We start from the raw sequence: 20235 nt of genomic DNA, 5'->3' as shown, positions 1-20235 counted from the left end.
CCTTGGGCAACACACACAAAATGCTGAAGGAACTCAGCAAGTTAGGCAGCATCTATGGTGGGGAATAACATTTTGTGTGTGTTGTTGAAGATTTACAGCATCTGAAGAATCTCTTATGTTAAGCAAAACTTCTTGACATTTACTCTGTTGTGCCCCTTTAGGATTGATATGTTTCATTAAGATAATCCCTCATTCTTTAAAGTCCAAACAATACGATCCTCTACCCCACAAATTAGCCTGGCGAATCTTCCCTGAACATCCTCCAATGGTGTTATATCTTTCCTTGGGTAAGGACTCCATCCTATCTTCAGAGAGCGTTACACAGAAGAGAAACTAGGGAACCTGATGGAGAATTCACTTCATGTCATTTCAAGAAATAAACGGAACACTAGATACAGTAAAGGCTCTGGGACTAGGCAACAACTCAGCTGTAATATCGAAGTCCTATGCTCCAGAACTGGCTGCATCTCCAGCCAAGCTATAAAATGTGAAAAATTGGCCGCTATGTCCTGCAGGACAAATCCAATTTGGTTAATTACTGCACCATCTGTCTTCTCTTTCTCATTAGCAAAGTGATGGAAACTGTTGTCAACAGTATTACTCTGCACATTTATTCCCCAGCAATCTGCCTGCTGATGGCCAGGTAGGTCTGCCAGGACCACATTGTGAGGTCAGATGTTCTACAGATGCCTGGATAAGTGTACATCCATCAATTGTCCCAGAACAATGAAACTAGCCAGTCAAAGCAGTCAACTTAATTGGCACCCCACTCCCCAGATATGCATTTCCTAGGCAACACACACAAAATGCTGGAGAAACCAACGGCTCAGTCACCGTCTATGGAGGGAAATAAAAGGTTGCCATTTCAGGCTAAAATCCTTCATTTGGGATTGGAGAGAGGGAGGGGACAGAAGCCAGAATAAGAAGGTGGAGGGAGGGGGAAGAGTACAAGCTGGCAGCTGGTAGATGAGAGCACAAGGGGGAAGGTGGATAGAGAGGTGAGGGAGGATGTTGTTAGAAGCTGGGAGATGATAGGTGGAAAAGGTAAAGGGCTGAAGAATAAGGATAGGAGAGGAGAATGGACCATGGAATAAAGGGAACATGCTGGAGAACCAGAGGAAGGTGATAGGCAGGTCATGAGGGTGGTGAGGAGAAGAGAAGAGGTGAGAGGTCCCTTTCTCCTATGGCCCACTGTCCTCTCCTATCAGATTCCTTCCTCACCAGCCCTTTATCTTTCCTACCTACCTGGCTTCACCTATCACCTTCTAGCTATGCTCCTTCCCTTTCCCCTACCTTTTTATTCTGGCGTCTTCCCCCGTCACTTTCAGTCCTGAAGAAGGGTCTTGGCCCAAAATGTCCACACTTTATTCAATTTCATAAATGCTGCTTGACCTGCTGGGTGCCTCCAATATTTTGTACATGGTACTCTGGATCTCCAATGTCTGCAGAATTTCTCATGTTCACGTTTTCAGTATTTTTTGTGCACACAATTTGTCACACAATTTGCACATTGATTGCTTGTCAGTCTTTGTGTGTGTCTTTTTCATAAATTCTGTTGTGTTTCTTTGTATTTGTTGTGAATGCGCATAGAAAATGAATCTCAGAGTAGTGAGCTTTCTACTTTCGAACTTTGGTGACACATCTGTACTCTGATTATAAATTGGCTTAGATTTTGAGGGACATTTTGCAGTGGCTAATTATTCTACAACCCTGAGACTTTTGGAGGAAATCCATGTAGTTTCAGGATGAACGTGCAAAACCCACATGGACAGAACCAAAGGTCAGGATCAAACCCAGATTTCTGCACCTATGAGGCAGCTGCTCTTCAACCTGCACCAGCGTGTAGTCCCTCAACTCATCACAAAATTAACAGGTTGTAGTTTCACAGAGATCACGGGAGATTTTTCAAGGGTTGTGTTTTCTTAAAATACAAGACTCCCAAAAAGAAGAGTGACTGGAACTCCTGCACTGAATCTTATGCTATCAATCAAAATCGGAATCAGAATTACTGTGAAATATTGCAAAAGTTGTTGTTTTGTGGCAATACATAAAAATTACTGTATGTCATAATAAATGAACAAACAATAAATAAATAGAGAAATAGCAAGGTAGTGTTCATGGGTTCAGGGATCATTCAGAAATCTGATGGTGGAGGGGAAGAAATTGCTTCGAAATATTAAGAACAGATCTTCAAACTCCTGTGCCTCCTGTCCAATGGTAGTAATGAGAAGAAGGTGTGTCCAAAATGGTGAGGGTCCTTAATGATGGATGCCTCCTTCTTGAGGTGCTACACTTTGAAGATGAATTTTGAACTTATGTGATAGCCATCATAAGTTTATGTTGACCTAAGGAACAGAATCCAACACCTGTCTCTGCACTTCATCAGTATACTCCACATGGCAGAACCCAAAAATATTGGATTCCGTTTCTCCTATCCTAGACAAGAAAGACTGTAGATTCGTGGCATGAGAACTGAGCAATAAAGAAAATTCTGTGTATTTATTTATTGTTTATACTTCCAGGTATAATTAAAAACACTACAACATTATTTTAATAATATGGTATGTATTACTGTATTTGTTATTTAAGGAGTGCCACACTCAGCAAACAAGCTAGGCTTCATTAGCTGGGACGGACTATAAGAGCAGGGCTGTTATGTTACAGCTTTATAAACCATATCTGGAATACTGGGCTCAGTATAGATCGAGTGAATAGCCAGAGACTTTTCCCAAGAGTGGAAATAGTACGAGGGAGTTTAATTTTAATGTGATTGGAGGAAAATATAGGAGAGTTGTCAGAGGTAGGTACTTTTCACAAAGAGTGCTGAGTGCATGGAATGCCTAACCAGGGTGGTGGTAGAGGCAGATACAGTAGGGACATTTAAGAAACTCTTAAATAGGCACATGGAGAATTGAAAAATGAAGGGCTATGTACGTAAGTGTTAGTTTGATCTTAGAATGGGTTAAAATGTCGGCACAAAATTGTAGACTGAAGGGACTGTACTGTTCCATTATCTGTATTCTGCGTAGAAGGTCACCACTGAGTCACCGTGCCCAGGCCATATCCGAAGAATACTACATGCTCTTCCAGTTTAGGTATTAATACAAAAACGAGTAAATATGCTTCTCTCCATGACTATGTTGGTTTCCTCTGGGTGCCCTAGTTCCCACCCACATTTCAAAGGTATACAGGTTAGGGTCGGTAAGTTGTGGGTATTCTATGTTGGTGCTGGAAGCATGGCGACATTTGTGGGCTGCCCCCAGCACGTCCTCAAATTATGTTGGTTTTTGACACAAATTGCACATTTCACCGTAAGTTTTGATATACATGTGACAAATAAAACTAATCTTTACCTAGAGTCATTACTGTTTCTGATGTAACCAATTTACAATGTATTCCTGTAGTAGACACCATAATAGGTAAACACGAGAAATTCTGCAGATGCTGGAAATTCAAGCAACACACATCAAAGTTGCTGGTGAATGCAGCCTGGCCTTCTGCCTTCACCAGCAACTTTGATGTGTGTTACCATAATAGGTATTTTAGTTCATTTGTGGCACACAACATTAAAGGGAGAATTGAGCGTGGCATTAAAGCCCCACTTGTAGGTGAATAACCTTCCTGTTAGTCCTGGGTTCTACAATCTATTCAAAGTCTAGCAACTTAGAGAATCCAGAGATTTCCCAGCATGCATCCAGGACAGAAGAAAATCAGGAAAAGCATATGTTATTTTAAGGGAAGAATTGAGAATATTAGGCATTCAATCTGAAATTCTTCGATTTCTTTTCTCTCTGCTTGGAGTGGAATAGAATAACGGAAAATGAGTGAATCAGAAGGTGAAAGGAAACTCTTTGCTTGCCGACTTACCCGGTCCACTGTGGCTTCGAGTATGCACCAGCAGAATGGCGAGCACCACACAGTAGGCAGAAGCAACAGTATTTGCCATCTGTTAAGAAAACAAGTGAGATCATCAGCATCAATCAGAAAGACAGCTCCTGGGATTCTTAATCTACAAAGCAGCATAATGAGTGTGAGCATCACCCTTACAACAAACACGTCTTCTTCTTAAGGACTTGCCTGTACCAACCCCAAGATCCAAAGTCAAACCAACAACTCAATCTGTCATCGTTCATGATTCTGAGTACTAATACAAACCTCAGTTACACTTCTAATGAGACAACTTGACAGGTAGAAATTTAGTCATTTGGCTGAAGAGACAGCACATCCACTGACCCTCACTGGGATTAATGTAAACCCATATTTTTAAAAAATTTCTTGTTGGCTTTGATTGCAGGTATAATCAAAGTCTAATAGAATAATTTTTAAAATAAATACATTTGAACAAGGTTTATGATCAATCAAATGCTACCATTTTTTTGGAATTATTAATTTGTTTTGTATCCCAGATTGGAATGCAATTCAAAGAAACTGTGTCAACAACCAATCAATAACCAGCTTTTTTGTTTTGTTGACATTGAGGGAAAGGTTGTTGTCATGACACCATGGCTCTCTGTCTCCCTCCTGTATTCTAACTGATCAGATGTGGCCCACAACAGTGGTATTGTCTGCAAACTTGCAGATGAAGCAGAATCAGGCCACACAGTTAGGAGTGTACAGGGAGTAGAGTCCCAGATTTCCAACGAAGTGACACATCAATTCACTTGCTAGACGTTCCTGCCACTGGACTCAGCATTTGGGCTTCATCCACCAGTGTCAAACTCAGGCCACAATGCATATGATTTGCAAGATATACCACAGCAGTCAAGGCAAAATTACTCTCTGGCTCAACCGGTGAGGATGACAAGGACAAGAATACTACAGAAGCAGCATTATCAATATCTCTTTGAGCCTTTAAAGTGTTTCTTCATCACTGTTAGTCAGAATCACAGAATTTCTTATCCAACAGTGTTGTTCACAAGAAAGTATATTAGTTTAAAGAACAAGGGTAGGAACGTTTCAGCCCTGAGTATGTTCTACAGCTAAAGGTTAAAGGTGAAAGATTAGCTTTATTTGTCACATGCACATCATCACAACATCAGTGAAATGTGCCATTTGTATCAAATCAGATAAGAGTATTATGCTGAGGACGGACCACAGGTGTTGCCATGTTTTCTGCGCCAAACGTAACATGGCTTCCTAATTAGATTGTGTCTGACTGCTACTCGCTTGCAATTGTCTATCTTTATTTCATCATCCCATGATTGATAACACCATGATGCAGCAGCTAAGGCTGCTGTACCGCAGTGGCAGGGATTTACATTCAGTCCTGACCTTGGATGCTGCCATCATGGAATATGCATGCTCATTTGTGTTTCTGCTGGGTACACTTCTCTCCTTCCCAGTGAAATGCTGTCTACTGTTAATTCCACTTTAATGTAAGTGTATAGCAAGATGAATCACATGATGGTTGTGTGAGAGAAAACAAATTTCAGGCTCACAGGGAAGATAAAGAGAAGAGGAATGTGATTGATGGCATTACAGCTCTACAGTCCATCATGTACCTATTGGGCTGAATGGCCTCTGGAGTTGCAGTAACTTCATCTGACTGAAAATGCATCCTCCTCAACCCTGAAAATATCATTTGATCGAGGCAACCACAGTCTTTTAAGGAACGAATTACTTTATTACATCACTAACACTATTAAAAAAACGAATAAGCTGTTGCAGTGTATGCATCAGATTGGTCCTCTTGAGATAAAGGCAGTTTATGATTTTGGCATTGCTGGTTTAGAATTCAGAATTTTAGCTTAATCTCTTTCAAGTTGATGATGACTCCCCAACATCACCCCCCCCCCCACCACCTTTTCTATCTCAGGTTGAAAAAGAAAGATAAAAAGAGAAAATAATAGGGAATGCAAGATTGCAAAGATCCTAATGCATTAAAGAATGACTTGCCCACTGCCCAGATGCAAAAATACAATAACACTTACACTGTAAATATATTTATTTAGCAATAAAGCCTTTGAGCCATGCTGCCTCATCAACCGCCAATAAACCAGATTAAACCTAGACTAATTACAGGACAATTTACAATAACCAGTTAATCTAGCTGGTTCATCTTTGGATTCTGGGAGGAAACCAGAACACCAGGGGAAAACCCAGACATTCCACAGGGAACACATACAGACTCCTTACAGATGGTGCTGGAATTGAACTCCAAACTCCAGAAAACCCCTGAGCTGTAATAGTACCGTGCTAGCCGCTATGCTAACATGGCACCCACAAGAACTGGCATCAAACATGGAAACATTTTAATTATATTCATAAAAATGGTAAGCCTTCATGATACATGACACTTCTGTTTGCTTGTTGCTTGCCTCATAATCCTGAACAAATTTAATGGTTGAAGTAACCTACATTAATTATCTCTTTTTTCCCATGTCACATACTAATGGAAGAAAGGTATCTGTTGTCAGGTATTTTCTGAATCTATTGTGCAATACCTATTGAAGTGGCCACTGAGTATACGCTCATACTCTTCTGGTGCTGTAGTCCATCTCTTCAAGGTTTAATGTGTTGTGCATTCAGAGATACTTCTCCGCACGCCACTCTTGTAATGCATGGTTATTTGAGTTACTGTTGCCTTCCTGTCAGCTTGAATCAGTCCGGCCATTCTCCTCTGACCTCTGTCATTAACAAGCATTAACAAGGCATTTTTTTGTTTCTTGTACTATTCTCTGTAACTCTAGAGACTATTGCGTGTGGAAATCCTAGGAGATCAGCAGTCCCTGAGATACTCAAACCACCCCATCTGGAACCAACAATCACTCCATGGACAAAGTCACTTAGATCACATTTCTTCCCCATTCTGATGTTTGGTCTGAATGACAACTGAACCTCAGTGTGCTTTTATACATTGGTTTGTTGCCACATGATTGGCTGAGAGATATTTGCATTAATGAGTAGGTATACAGATGTACCTACTAAAGAAGCTGCTGAATGTACAAAGAATTCTTCAATAACAATATTGAATATCACATATAGTAAATTTTGCCATTTGGCTGAACAAGAAAGAATGATGTATTATGTGATTTCTTAAGGCTTAAGATCCTGTAATTTGCATTAGCTGTAAGCTTAGGAATATAAATTCTATGTGTATTCTTTGGGAGAAAATGCGTATTGTATTAATTGATAATGTTTAACATCTGCTAACCTGCTGTGACTCAGTACAAAATACTTTCCAGAGTTTGAAGATTCAATTAAATACATGTTTAAATGAGTTCATCAAGGCAGAGAATTTAACATCTTTTATTTCAGGTTTCTACTCTGATTTAACATGCACATAACTGATTTAGAAGTCCCAATTTGTTAAACCTTTTCAGGGTTAGGGTTAGGGTAAGGGTTTAGGGATAGGTCAGGCTTGCATCCATAAATCAGATATGTGCATGTTAAAGCTGAAGAACCCTCATAAATGTCCTGCAAATTGATGGTTTTTCCATACGAGCCATTCTCTATTAAATAATTTGAATCATTATCCGTTAGAAAAGACCAGGCTGAAATTATTATGACAGGAGTCAATTGTTTGTTGTAGGACGCTAGAGTTGCAATCATTTGGTGATCAGTACTTATGCGGCATTACACAGTGGGGAAATGCCGAGGCTGTGAGTTTGCTTCACCTGGAGCTCATTTGCTTGGTAGCCATGGTAGCGTGATGCTATTACAGCTTGAAGCAGCAGAATTCAGAGTTCAATTCCGGCGCCGTCTGTAAGGAATTTGTATGTGCTCCCCGTGATCGCGTGGGCTTCCTTTGTGTGCTTCGGTTTCCTCCCACAGTCTAAAGATGTACCGGTTAGTAGGTTAATTGGTTATTATAAATTCTCCTGTGATTAGGCTGGGTTGCTGAATGGTGCGGCTCGTTGGGCTGGAAGGGACAGTTCCTCTCTGTATCTCTAAGTAGAATAAATGGTAGGCAGGAAAACAAAATAACAACAGTGCTGTAAACAGATGAGGTAGATGTGCGATGATGTAATTAGTCATGCATTATAATGAAGAGTGAGGTGAAGAACTCTGTTCAAAACAAAAATTTGTTTCATGTGTTGCCCAGTCTGTGAAGCAATAAATTACAGCATTGAAACTGCTAACTGCCAAAGGGAACATTAACTGCAGCCACCTAGAGAGAATATCACTTAAAAAAAAAGATGAAAACCATAGAAGCGACATCTGCTGTCTCTTGCATATGGTTTAATCTGACGCAATGGTCCTAAATTTAAACTGTGGCTCATTCAGAGCCCTAGTTTCAGTTGCAATTGAAATAGCAGGGTAAATGTAAATGGTTACAACACAAAAAACAGGTCTCAAATGACAAGGTAAAGGGTCTCAGCAGGATGTGAAGGCTAAGGTTCAAACTACTTCTGGAATGCTGCAATCTGACCACTAGATTATATTCACTCTTAACTGCTACTTTTTTTTTACCTTGGCCCACATGTTGACCACCATTCATTTTTTAACAAGAAGAGCTTATTTATTAAGATACATTTTGTGGTTAAATTAGATCAATTTAATCATTTGCAGAGTCATGATTCAGAACACTAGCACTTCTTACAGGCATTCAGGCTGATTTTAATAACTTCTCAATATCAAGATCCTTACATTTACATATTTATTATTGAGGAGCAATGGTGAAAGAATTTAATTTACTTATTATGAAAAATAATTTTCTCGTGCAAAACAATCTGGCACTGATAAAGTGTTTTAACAGAGTTGGACTCTTCTAAACTCACCCATTATGTAATGAGGTGAACACCCTATCCTTGATTTCATGATCTCAGTTAAGTTGCTCTGAAAGGGAATGGAATTCCAGGCAGACACAGCGCAGTGCCTCATTTTCTTCATAATCATGGCTTTGTGTAAGAGATATTCCTTAATTCACTCTCTTTATCTAGTGGACCTCCAGTTTTCATGAATTATAAAGGAATAAAACATCCCTAGGGATAGCTTTGTTATCCTCTCAAAATATGCATGAATATTGCAGTGCAAAATTAATCTACAACATTTGAACGGAATGCAAAAGAGATAGCAAAATTTCACATTGTCCCCAGTGATTTCTGCTTGAACCAGCAATCTCTTAATGTGGCATGAGTGAAACTGCAGAGACTGAAAAATTTTAATAATCCCATAAAGTTGTCATAGGCTGCAAGTTTTAGAGAGAACCCAGTAGTTTCACTAACATATCAAATCAGAATCAGAATCGGGTTTATTATCACCAGCATTCTCCGTGAAATTTGTTAACTTAGCAGCGGCTGTACAATACAATACATGATGATAGAGAAAGTAAAAATAAGTAAATCAATTACAGTAAGTACATTAAATAGTATGATTAAAAATAGTGCATAACACGTAATATAGGAAAAAAGTGAGGTACCATTTAAAGGTAATATGCCACTCTTAAAGGGAACGTGCTTTGTAAGTGGAGCAGTGTAGGGAATCATTCTATGTGAAAGCTAACCTGGGAACAAGCAAAGAATGGCTGATAGTGGATATGACTGGGGAGCCAAGGATGGAATAGATTTAAGAAGGAAGGGAGATATTTCATATCCTACCAGAGCAAGAGATTTTGCAGATATATCATTGTTTTAAAAAATATTTAGAGATACAGCATGGTAACAGGCCCTTCCAGCCAACCAGCCCTTTGCACATAGGACGTTACAGGACCTTCGGCCCATGATGTTGTGCCATCCTTCTAAACTGCTCTAAGATCAATTGAACCCTTTCCTCGTACTCCCGCTTTCTATTATCCCTGAGTTTATCTAAGAGCTTCTTAAATGTCCTTAAAGTATCTACATTTTCCACTCATTCTCAGTGCCAAGAAGAAACCTTCCAAGGCCTCTCATATGTGCAACTGATTTGAGCACATGCCTTTCGGTCACCAGTAAAATACTTTGGCACGAGCAAATCCATATCCAATATGCTTTTAATGAATGTTTAAAACAAAAAAAATGTGCAAATTTCTACTAACAACCAGAAGAAATAATCCATAATTATCCAGAAGGTAGGTAAGGACCTCCTTCAAGATTGCCTTTGTGGGTTCTTTCATACCACTGGACAAGGGTGTAGCTGTGGAAAGTTGAACAGGGGTATCGGCTGAGGTTTGGAACTCCAAATGAATGCAGATTTGGTCTTGTGATGCCCAAAAGGTCCATTTCTAAAACCAGTTTTTATTCTATTCTGTTCTGATGTATTACTTCCAATATTGAAAAATAGCTCTCGTTTTCTAACTTCCAAGTCAAACACAATCTCCCCAGACTCCTATTACAATTTATTTGTAATTAGTTTTTAATTAGGATCTTATCTACATTATGGGTTTGCTCCCAGTAGGAACTACAGTCAGTGGCCACTATATTAGGTACAGGAGGTATCCTTAGTGTCTTCTGCTGCTGTGGCCCATCCATTGCAAGGTTCGACATGCAGTGTAGTCAGAGGTGCTGTTCTGCACATCATTGTTGTGATGTGTGGTTATTTGAGTTACTGTTGCCTTCCTGTCAGCTTGAACCAATCTGGTCATTCTCCTCTGACCACTCTCATTATCACCCACGACACTACTGCTCATTTGACAGTTTTTTGTTTCTCACACTATCCTCTGTTAAATCTAGAGATTGTTGTGCAAGAAAATCCCAGGAGATCTGCAGTTTCTGAGATATTCAAAACATCCCGTCTGGCACTAACAATCATTCCACGATCAAAGTCACTAAGATCACATTTCTTCCTCATCCCGATCTTTGGTCTGAACAACAATTGAACCTCTTGACCATACCTGCATGCTTCTATGCATTGAGTTGCTACCACATGATTAGTTGATTAGGTACTAGATTTGTATTAACAAGCAGGTATAGCTAATCAGGTGGGTACTAAGATGAGGCTGTCAAACCTAATTTATTTCAAAGTACTTTCAAGTCAATATGGGTATCTGGAGGTATGACTGATTTCATTCCAGATGAGCTTAGTTACAGTTTGTTTTGTTGTTGAATTAATTCTATTCCAACAGCACGTTATCTATTTTAAAAGAGAAAAGATTGCTAGCCAGGTCGCAATGAATCACTGCTGGACTACTTGTCACACCCGATTCAGAAGTTGATTTGATAGTAATTTCGGAGCGGGTTAACCACCTATCAGTTCGGCAGGTATCATATAAATGGCGGCCCATTCAGTCCTTAACTCCTGCTCTGTCTATCAATGAAACAGGCAATGGCTCATCTGTACCTCAACTCCATTCATCTGCTTTGGAACTACAACCACTCAACACATAAAATTTCTTTGTTGTTATTTTTGTAAATTGCAGGTAATCCAACCAATCAGTCTCAAGAATGAGAGAGTGATTTAATGCTTCCTTCATATTTTTGAAAGCTCCTAATTTCTTTGGCTTTAGTTTTGTGGGTTGTGACTTTTTGTTCTGGTTTACCCTGCAAAAGTATATCATTTGGTTGCATCCTATCAAATCCTTTATCATTTTAGATTCCATTTGATCATTCCTAAATGTTCTAAAGAGAGGAGACCCTGAACCAAGTTGCACAATTCATAACTCTTCAAGCCCTAGTTTATCTCTCTGTATACTATTAAGCTTATATTATGATATTAAGAGGTCTGAGGAGATCTGGTCTGTCACCAAAGACTCCAGCAAAATTTCCTCAGGTGTATCATGGAGAGCATTTTGACTGGTTCTATTGACATCGGGTATGAAAACTCCAATGCTCAGGATCAGAAAAAGCTGCAGAGGTTTTTTTAACTCAGTTAGCTCCTTCACGGTCACTAGCTACCCCACCACTGAGGACATCTTCAAAAGGTGATATTTCAAGAAGGCAGCATTCACCATTAACTACCCTCACATCCAGGGCATGCCTGCTTCTCATTATTACTGTCAGGGAGGAGGTACAGGAGCCTGAAGACACACTCTCAACATTTTAGGAACAGATTCTTCCCCTCCACCATCAGATTTCTGAACTGTTCATGAACCCATGAACAGTGCCTCTCTATCTTGCTCCCTTTTTATACTACTTCCTTGTTATGGATTGAATAAATCAATCAATTATACATCATTATTGTAATTTATAATCATTTTTATCTATTGCACTGTACAGCTGCCACAAAACAATGCATTATATCACATATGTCAGTGATAATAAACATGATTCTGTCTTCGCATATGAAATATGAAGACGGCAAAATGATTCATAAACGGATATGAAAAAGAAACAAGTGAACTTCTCTCGTGAGCATAGCTAAATGCAGCAACAACATTTCGTTGCTTAGCTATCTCAACCGGTTCAGTCACAGTGTACTGCATGTCAACTGCCCAAGCTTCAAATAGCACAATTAATCTTAGTGCTCTGAGACCTAAGAGTCGGGGGCTGAACAGAAATCAACCTGCTCCTGAAGACTATCTGCTCAGCCAGACCAGAAATCACACGTGATGTGAATGACAGCTGAGGGTAGTTCCACCCCATCTGTGCCTCTCCTGCAGTTAAAAAGCACGTCAAAGCTAACCTATCGAAAATGGTTGATGTATTGGGAGCTGTTGGTGCCTGCGGAAATGGAATTGCAACAAAAGTTAATACCCTCAGGAGTAAAGAACAATGGTGGAAATTTTGGAAATGGAAAATTATTTTAAACCAAGTCATAAATAAAATCAATAAGAAGACCCTGTGAATTAAGTGTACAGGAATTATTAAAAGGAAACACAACTGAAACAGAGCTATAATTCATGATTACTCTATATTTCTTTGAATTATTTACAATAGTCTTATTACACAGCACTTCAAGCTGTAATTAGGGTTTATTTTTTAAGATTATTACTGTCATCCTCAGAGACTTCAATAAAAAAGAAACAGCTGATAAGTTCCTGATAGATCTGCAGCATTATGCAGGAGAGACTTCCATTCGGGCTGCAGTGATTAAGAGAGGGCTTTGGTATTAATGTGTTCCTTAGCCAGGGAAAGACTCACCATACTTCACTTCAAGAAGATATTTATATTGATTATATAGAACTCCATGAGAAAAAAAAGAAAAATGACAAAAGTGATATGATATATCTGTTCTGGCTTATAACATGCCTCCTTTCCAGCTGATAATTTCCAGATGTTTAAAACGCACTATAGAGCAGTAAATATAATTCGTATTAATATTCTCTAATGGAAACCATATTGAGGTTGCAGGATTGAAAAAGGCATTGTTATTCAAAGTTAAAAACAGGGTTCCATTTTATGTGCCATGTGTTTGGTTGTTTTTGAACAGGTTTAGAATTACAAAGTCCTAATAAATGCATGTTGATATAAATGATTGTTTTCTGCACTTATAAATGCTAAAAATTGACAATTTGTTAGCCACAGCATAGCTAAATTCCTGGATACATAAATGAAAGAAAAAGTAAGTGCAGGGAAAGAGTCAGTTGGAATGGTAACATCCAAAGAGTCGCAGGTTTACAGAACATGACATACAAGCAGAAAGTGTAAATGGCTTGGAAAGGCAGTTAGATTTATTTTTGTAGGAGTAAAGAGTTCAACAATATGGTGAATAAGCAGGAAAATGGATTGCTAACCAGTAGGAAGGAATGGTTTTGAAGGATTTAGCATTACCATTCCTCAAAATTCATATATGAAATTTTTATATCTGTAAGTTATAAAGGCATACCAGAGTAGCTAGAATTTAACTTGTCAACTCATTTCTATTCCTAACAGCCAAGTTGAAACAGGGAACTCAATATGCATACGAATATAAATACTGTCTTTATTACATAATGCTGGAGTCCCATTAACTTTTAGCTGACTTTGCTGCCTTTGAGCACATTTTCTTTTTAGAGGTGACAGGTACTATCATTCCCCTAATATTGCTTAAAAAGCCACTTGTATTATGAATATTATAGCTTCAGGATTCATTGTGTCACTGCTTTGAAGGAATCTTCAAATATTATTCAATATCCACTTTATTAGGTGCAGAGGTATTTCTGCATGTTCATGATTTTTTACTGCTGATCCACTTCAAAGTTCAACATGATGGGCATTCAGAGCTCTTCTCAACACCACTGTTGTAACATGTGGTTACTTAAGTTATTGTTTCCTTCCTGTCAACTTGAACCAGTCCGGCCTTTCTCCTCTGATGTCTCTTATTAACAAGGTGTTTTCATCCATAGAGCTGCTTTCACTGGATTCTTTATTTTGCTTATTTTTGCATCATTCTCTGTAAACTCTGAAGAGTATTGTGGGTAAAACTCGCAGGAGATCAGCAACTTCTGTAATACTCAAACCATCCCATCTAGCACCAGCAATCATTCCACATTCAGAGTCACTTAGATCATACTTCTTCCCCATTTTGATATTTTGTCTAAACAACAACTAAACCTCTTGAATATGTCAGCATGCTTTTATGCAATAAGTTGCTGCCATAAGATTGGCTAATTAGATATTTGTATTAGTGAGCAGGTGTACAGGTGGACTTAATAATGTCTACTAAATATATATTTTATGAAAAATTCCTCATAAAAGTGAAAGCTTGTATTGACGGTCTTCTTCAAATTTCCTTATATGTAAAATGTGACAAAAGAACATTATCTAGAAGGAGCTGTTGTAACCACAATCCTTCATTTGAAAAGACTATTCTACCTATCTTTGTCAAAGTATAACCTATGCGTCAAAATATATGTACAGAAAGTATCTGTGCATTTCTTCAGTCTGATGTGGTCCCAAATATGCCTCTGCCTCAGAAGGCAGTGGAGGCCAATTCTCTGGATGCTTTCAAGAAAGAGTTAGATAGAGCTCTTAATGATAGCGGAGTCAAGGGATATGGGGAGAAGGCAGGAATGGGGTACTGATTGTGGATGATCAGCCATGATCACAATGAATGGTGGTGCTGGCTCGAAGGGCCGAATGGTCTCCTCCTGCACCTATTGTCTATTATCTATTGTAAGTAGTCAATAACTTAAATGAGAGGGCGAGTCATGTACTCCAGCATCACAATTTTCTCTGAATCTCAACCATGGCCTCCCTTGGTAGTGGGAGTCCAAATCAATTTTAACTCCTGGAACTCATTTTAAACCTTCCATTTAGCAGCCCCAGCAAAGCAGGTGAGGAAAAGAAACTGGACTGGGGGCAGAGATGGTGACCAATTCAAAGCCAAAGGATGGAAGAAATGTAAAGCTTGCTGTCATAAAAGTAAGTCAGCAAGAATTTGTATCAGGAGTGTCTTAATGGAGAACAGGGGCCTTCATTTCTTGATCCTTATAATTTACCTTTTTTTTCTTTCTTTGTTTCTGAAGTCTTTTGTTCTTTATTTACTTTGGTCTAAAAAGACTATGGTCAAAGATATAGGATGACAACACTAGACTTGAATGACATAGAGAGGAATTGTTCTCTTCTCCACATTTCATTTATTAAAAAATACAATCATAAATGGTTATTTTGGTCATGGTTATCTTTAAGAGACTACTAGACAGGTATATGGAGGAATTTAAGGTGGGGGGTTATATGGGAGGCAGGGATTAAGGGTCAGCACAACATTGTGGGCTGATGGGCCTGTACTGTGCTGTACTATTCTATGTTCTATTTTCTATATGAATATGTCCCTCCCTCAGGAAAGAAACCATAGCATCCTTACTCAGCACAAAGTTAAAACTTACGGTTAAGGTAAAGTGACACAAATAGACTCCACACTGCGTTTATTGAAAATCCTATTGGCTTCACTCAAGCAGAGACAAAATTCTCCAACATTTGGAAAGACTGAGGAAAGACTTTTTTTCTTCATTAACATAGTCAAAAAGGAACAGTACTTCCAGACTGACTATATAGATGTCACACTATTCAGATTTTAACAATAAATTGCACCTTTGAGGTAAGAAAGCTAAAAGATGCCCCGATAATGCAAAATATTATATACAGACAAGGATGGTATTTGAAAATAATGCCCTCTTTCCTAAACACAAAATACTCTGCAGATGCTGGGGTCAAAGCAACACTCACAACACGCTGGAGGAACTCAGCAGGTCAGGCAGCATCCGTGGAAACGATCAGTCAATGTTTCGGGCCGGAACCCTTCGTCAGGACTGCTGCCCGACCTGCTGAGTTCCTTTAGTGTGTTGTGAGTGTTGCCCACTTTCCTAAAAAGCCTATAATGAAAATCACAGCAATACACACAAAATGTTGGAGGAGCTTAGTAGATCAGGCACATCTATGGAGAGGAATAAACAGTTGATGTTTCCAGCATCTGCAGAATCTCTCGTGTTTATGAAAATCTCAAGTTACATCTTGTGTCTTTTTCACAGTGTTGTTCTCTGATTACTCATTTATATCTATCCTTCTGTTACTTTTATCCAAAAACATGATCTATATGTTTACTAACAGCATGTAGGTTTGGCTCACCAGTACTTCCCTTCATTCCTCCGTCTACTGTGTTGCCAGATTGCTCCGTAGATATTGTATGAGACACTTACTCCAGTTAAGCATTAAGGACTATGCCAATGTACAACTGGAGCCATGTAGTCCTAACTATATGGAGCTGGGCTTCCCCTTTGATTATCTTTTGTTACTTCCACACTTTGGAATCTCAGTATACATTTGTCTGACGTTCCATCTTGAATGCTTGAAATAACTTGAACTAATCAAAAATCTTGCTATGGTAGCCTAACTCAGTCTATTTCCCTATCAGTATCCTTGACCATTACTGCAAACCTTCTCCATCCCTACAACATTCTGAGATTTCTTGTCCTTGCAACTCGAGTTTCTTCAGCATTCAGCAATTCTTTTACTTCACTGGTGATGGCTATCCCTTCTGTGCTCTCATCCCTGAAATTTGGTTATTTTCCCCTCATTTGCTCTGACAGTCAGGTTTTAGAATTAGAGTTAGAGTTGTACAGGACAAATATGGGCCATTCAACATCAGATGACCTGCCTTGCTTATCACATTACCACCAATTCTCACCCCATCTGCTAGTTATTAATTACTTTATATCTCCTATGTTCAGATCCAAGTCATTAATGTATCACAAACAACAAGGATCCCAGTACTGATCGCTATGGTACACTATTGGTCATAGACTTCAAAGCAGGAAAGTCATACTTCTACCAATGCCTTCTGCTTCCTATCACTAAGCCAATTTTAGATCCAATTAGCCTTCTGGACCAGCATACCATGGAGGACCTTTACAAATATCTTACTAAGATATATGTGGGCAATGTCTACCACCTTCCAGTCATTTAGCTACTTCTTCGTTAAAGCTCAGTGAGATTGGTGTAACAAGATTTCCCTGTCCCAATCTATGCTGACTCTCTCTGGCCAGAACCTGCTTCTTCAAATATGCATATGAACATGCTATCCCTTTAATTTTTTTCCAATAATTTCACTACCACTGACACAAAATTCATCAGCCTGTAGTTAACTGATTTATTCTTACTACTTTTCATAAGTAATGAGACAACACTCCATTCTTCTGGCACCTCATGATTAATGTCTAAGAGGGATGCAGAGATCTTTGTTAGGGGCCCAGTCATGTTCCACCCATCCCACCACAGTATCTCTGAATAGTTAACATCCAACCATAGGGTCTTATCAACCATCATGAGATGGCCATGACATGTAACGTCCACACCAATTTAATTGAGACATGCTCCAGATTATCAATGAATCCCTCCCAAAGTTCATAAATTTCCCCATTCTTTTCCCTGATGAATAACAATATGAAACATTTATTTGGGACTCTATCTCTCTGATTTCACACATACGTTATCTCTTTGCTTCCTAAAGGGATCCATTCTTTCTGAGTTTTGGGATTTTCCTTAATCTTAGTTGCCAAAGATATTTTGTAAATTTTGTATGTTTTTGGTTATTTTCCCTTCCTATCTTATTAAGCTATTTGCTACACTGTCTATATTTCTCAAGATACTCTCTCAGTTCCATTTTTCCTTTCCCTTAGGAACTGAAGGAACTATTCATTTTTCTATGTTTTTGGTTATATCCTCTTTTCTGGTGAGTTACTTCTGAACTTTTTTTTCCTGTTGTGAGTTCTTTAGGGATGAATTATTATGTTGATCACATTATATGAATACAAACTATTGTTTTCCTCAGCAAGTTAAATTTACAGCCTTTTATTCTAATGTAATGTAGAGCCAGAAAATAATTTGTACATAAAGTTATTGGTAGAAATGGTCCTGGTTATTATTTTTCATGGTATAAGATCAATCATTTAATAATCTAGAAAATAACAAAATCCAGATACAATGGAGGGACAGGAGAAGATTTTAAATGGGGAATACAAACAGGTCTTAGCAAATGTTTTTTTGTTTACAAATTTGAAATATCAATTATAGATATTGCATTTCAGCTTGTTTAATGTCAAGACTTTCAGCTTTTGTAAATATTTAAGAGAAGTTTTTCCAATTTTTCTTTCACAAAGTCAGAACCCCTTTAAGTGTGGCCTGCTGCAGTTCATGCTGCTGACACATGACTGCATTCCTAGATTCAGTTCAAACCAAGTGATCAAGTTCACTGATGACACAGTAGTGGTGGATCCATCAACAATGAATACGAGACGGAGTACGGAGAGGCGGTAGAGCGGCTGGTAGAACGTTCCAAACCCAACTTGAGTCTCAATGGGGACAAGACCAAAGAGATGATTGTGGACTTTAGGAAGGTGCAGGCTGACTACTTCTCATCACCTATACATGGCTCCTCCATGCAGAGAGCTAGGAGCGCAAAGTTTCTGGGAATGCACATAATAGCCAATCTCAACTGTTTCCTCAACACCACCTCTTTGGCCAAGAAAACACAGCATCGTCTCCACTTTCTGAGGAGATTGAGGTGAGTGAGGCTGCCCCATGCTCCCCCAACCAATTTAATTAATTTTTATAGGAACACCATTAAGAAGGTTCTGACCTGCTGCATTACCGTATAGTACAGAAATTGTAAGACACCTGACCACAAGTCCCTACAAAGGATTGCAAGTTCTGCTGAGAGGATCATTGGTGTCTGATAAATATTAGAGATATTTATCAGGAGTACTGCATACGCATGGCACTTAGAATTGTCAATGATTCCTCCCAAACAACAAGCCAACCATCTTTTTGACCCCAACCATCAAGCAGGAGATACCGCAGCATTAGAACAAGAATTATTACGATGGAAACAGCTTCTTCCCTCAGGCTGTAAGACTACTGAACTGTCTGTCAACACGTATGAATCTGATCATATGGTCTCATCACATATGAAGCACCAGTGGTGTTATACTGTTTACTTTTTAATTTGTATCTATATGCACCATATTTGTTAATTTATTTGTGGTGATATTACTTTGTGTGTTATGTGTGTGAGTTGCTTTGTACTGTGTTGTGCACCTTGGTCCAGAGGAACATTGTTTTGTTTAATGGTATACATGTATATAGTTGAATGACAATAAACTGAACTTGAACTTTAATTGTATAAGATTGGTAAACAACAACTTTCCCAATAACCTAATGAACAGAGATTACAGAATAAATTGGAATGCTCTTCCAAATATTATTTATTTGGATTAAGTGAAAGAGGACAGTAAATTTTAAGGTTTTGTTAGATGTCAGGTTTGTACTTGTTCCCTTTTTGAAATATTGCCATTGAAAGATGTGAACTAATAGAACACGACAGCCCAATGCAGGCCCTTTGGCTCAAGATCTTGAGCTGAATTTCAACTTACTCTAAGATCACTCTAATCCTTCCCTCCTACATTGCCCTCTATTATTTTATCAAGAAAGAAATTCCCTTTGTCCTATCCAACCCTCCCCCACCTCTCTGCAACTTAACAAATTATAAATTCTCCTATGATTAGGCTAGCATTAAATTGGGGATTACAGGGCGGTGTGGTTTGAAGGGCTCGAAGGGCCTATTCACACTGTATGTCAATAAAGACGTAGAACCTAAATTGGAATGCTGTCTGCTTTGTCCAAGATAGTTAAGATTATGGAGGATTTTGCTAATGTCCTATGTTCTATTTTTTTACTGTCATCTGGTTACGCCAACAGAAGTATACAAAAATAAATTATTATTATAATAATTATTAGTCTCTGCAATTATCTTAGTTTCTATTGCAGAGGACTGAAGATTGTGACTCTGAAGATTCTGAATAAAATCAACCCTTCTCCATTGGGAGGTAGGCCTTCTGACAGGAAATTCTGCCAAGGCTATCCACCCAGGGGCAAGGACATGTACAATGGTTTGTTTCTTTGCCTGCTTTTACTCTTGCTTCCCCTCCCATCAAATGTTCCATCAAAACCATAGCAATCTCTTTCT

The 20235-nt window shown here is 38.7% G+C and overlaps 1 protein-coding gene across 2 annotated transcripts in view; it reads right to left on the bottom strand.

The window, feature by feature from the left end:
• The window catches only part of cntfr (ciliary neurotrophic factor receptor), a 321591-nt gene that overhangs the window by 212815 nt on the left and 88541 nt on the right, over nucleotides 1-20235 (bottom strand). For both annotated transcript variants that reach the window (XM_072252373.1, XM_072252374.1), the window contains one exon: nucleotides 3868-3946. In XM_072252373.1, coding sequence (XP_072108474.1) covers nucleotides 3868-3946 — 79 coding nt within the window. The remainder of the gene's footprint in view (nucleotides 1-3867; nucleotides 3947-20235) is intronic.

The sequence above is a fragment of the Mobula birostris genome, chromosome 3 (assembly GCF_030028105.1).
Source record: "Mobula birostris isolate sMobBir1 chromosome 3, sMobBir1.hap1, whole genome shotgun sequence".
Classification (NCBI taxonomy): Eukaryota; Metazoa; Chordata; class Chondrichthyes; order Myliobatiformes; family Myliobatidae; genus Mobula; species Mobula birostris.
Note: the sequence above shows the minus strand (reverse complement) of the source record. Positions and strands in the feature narration are given on the sequence as shown.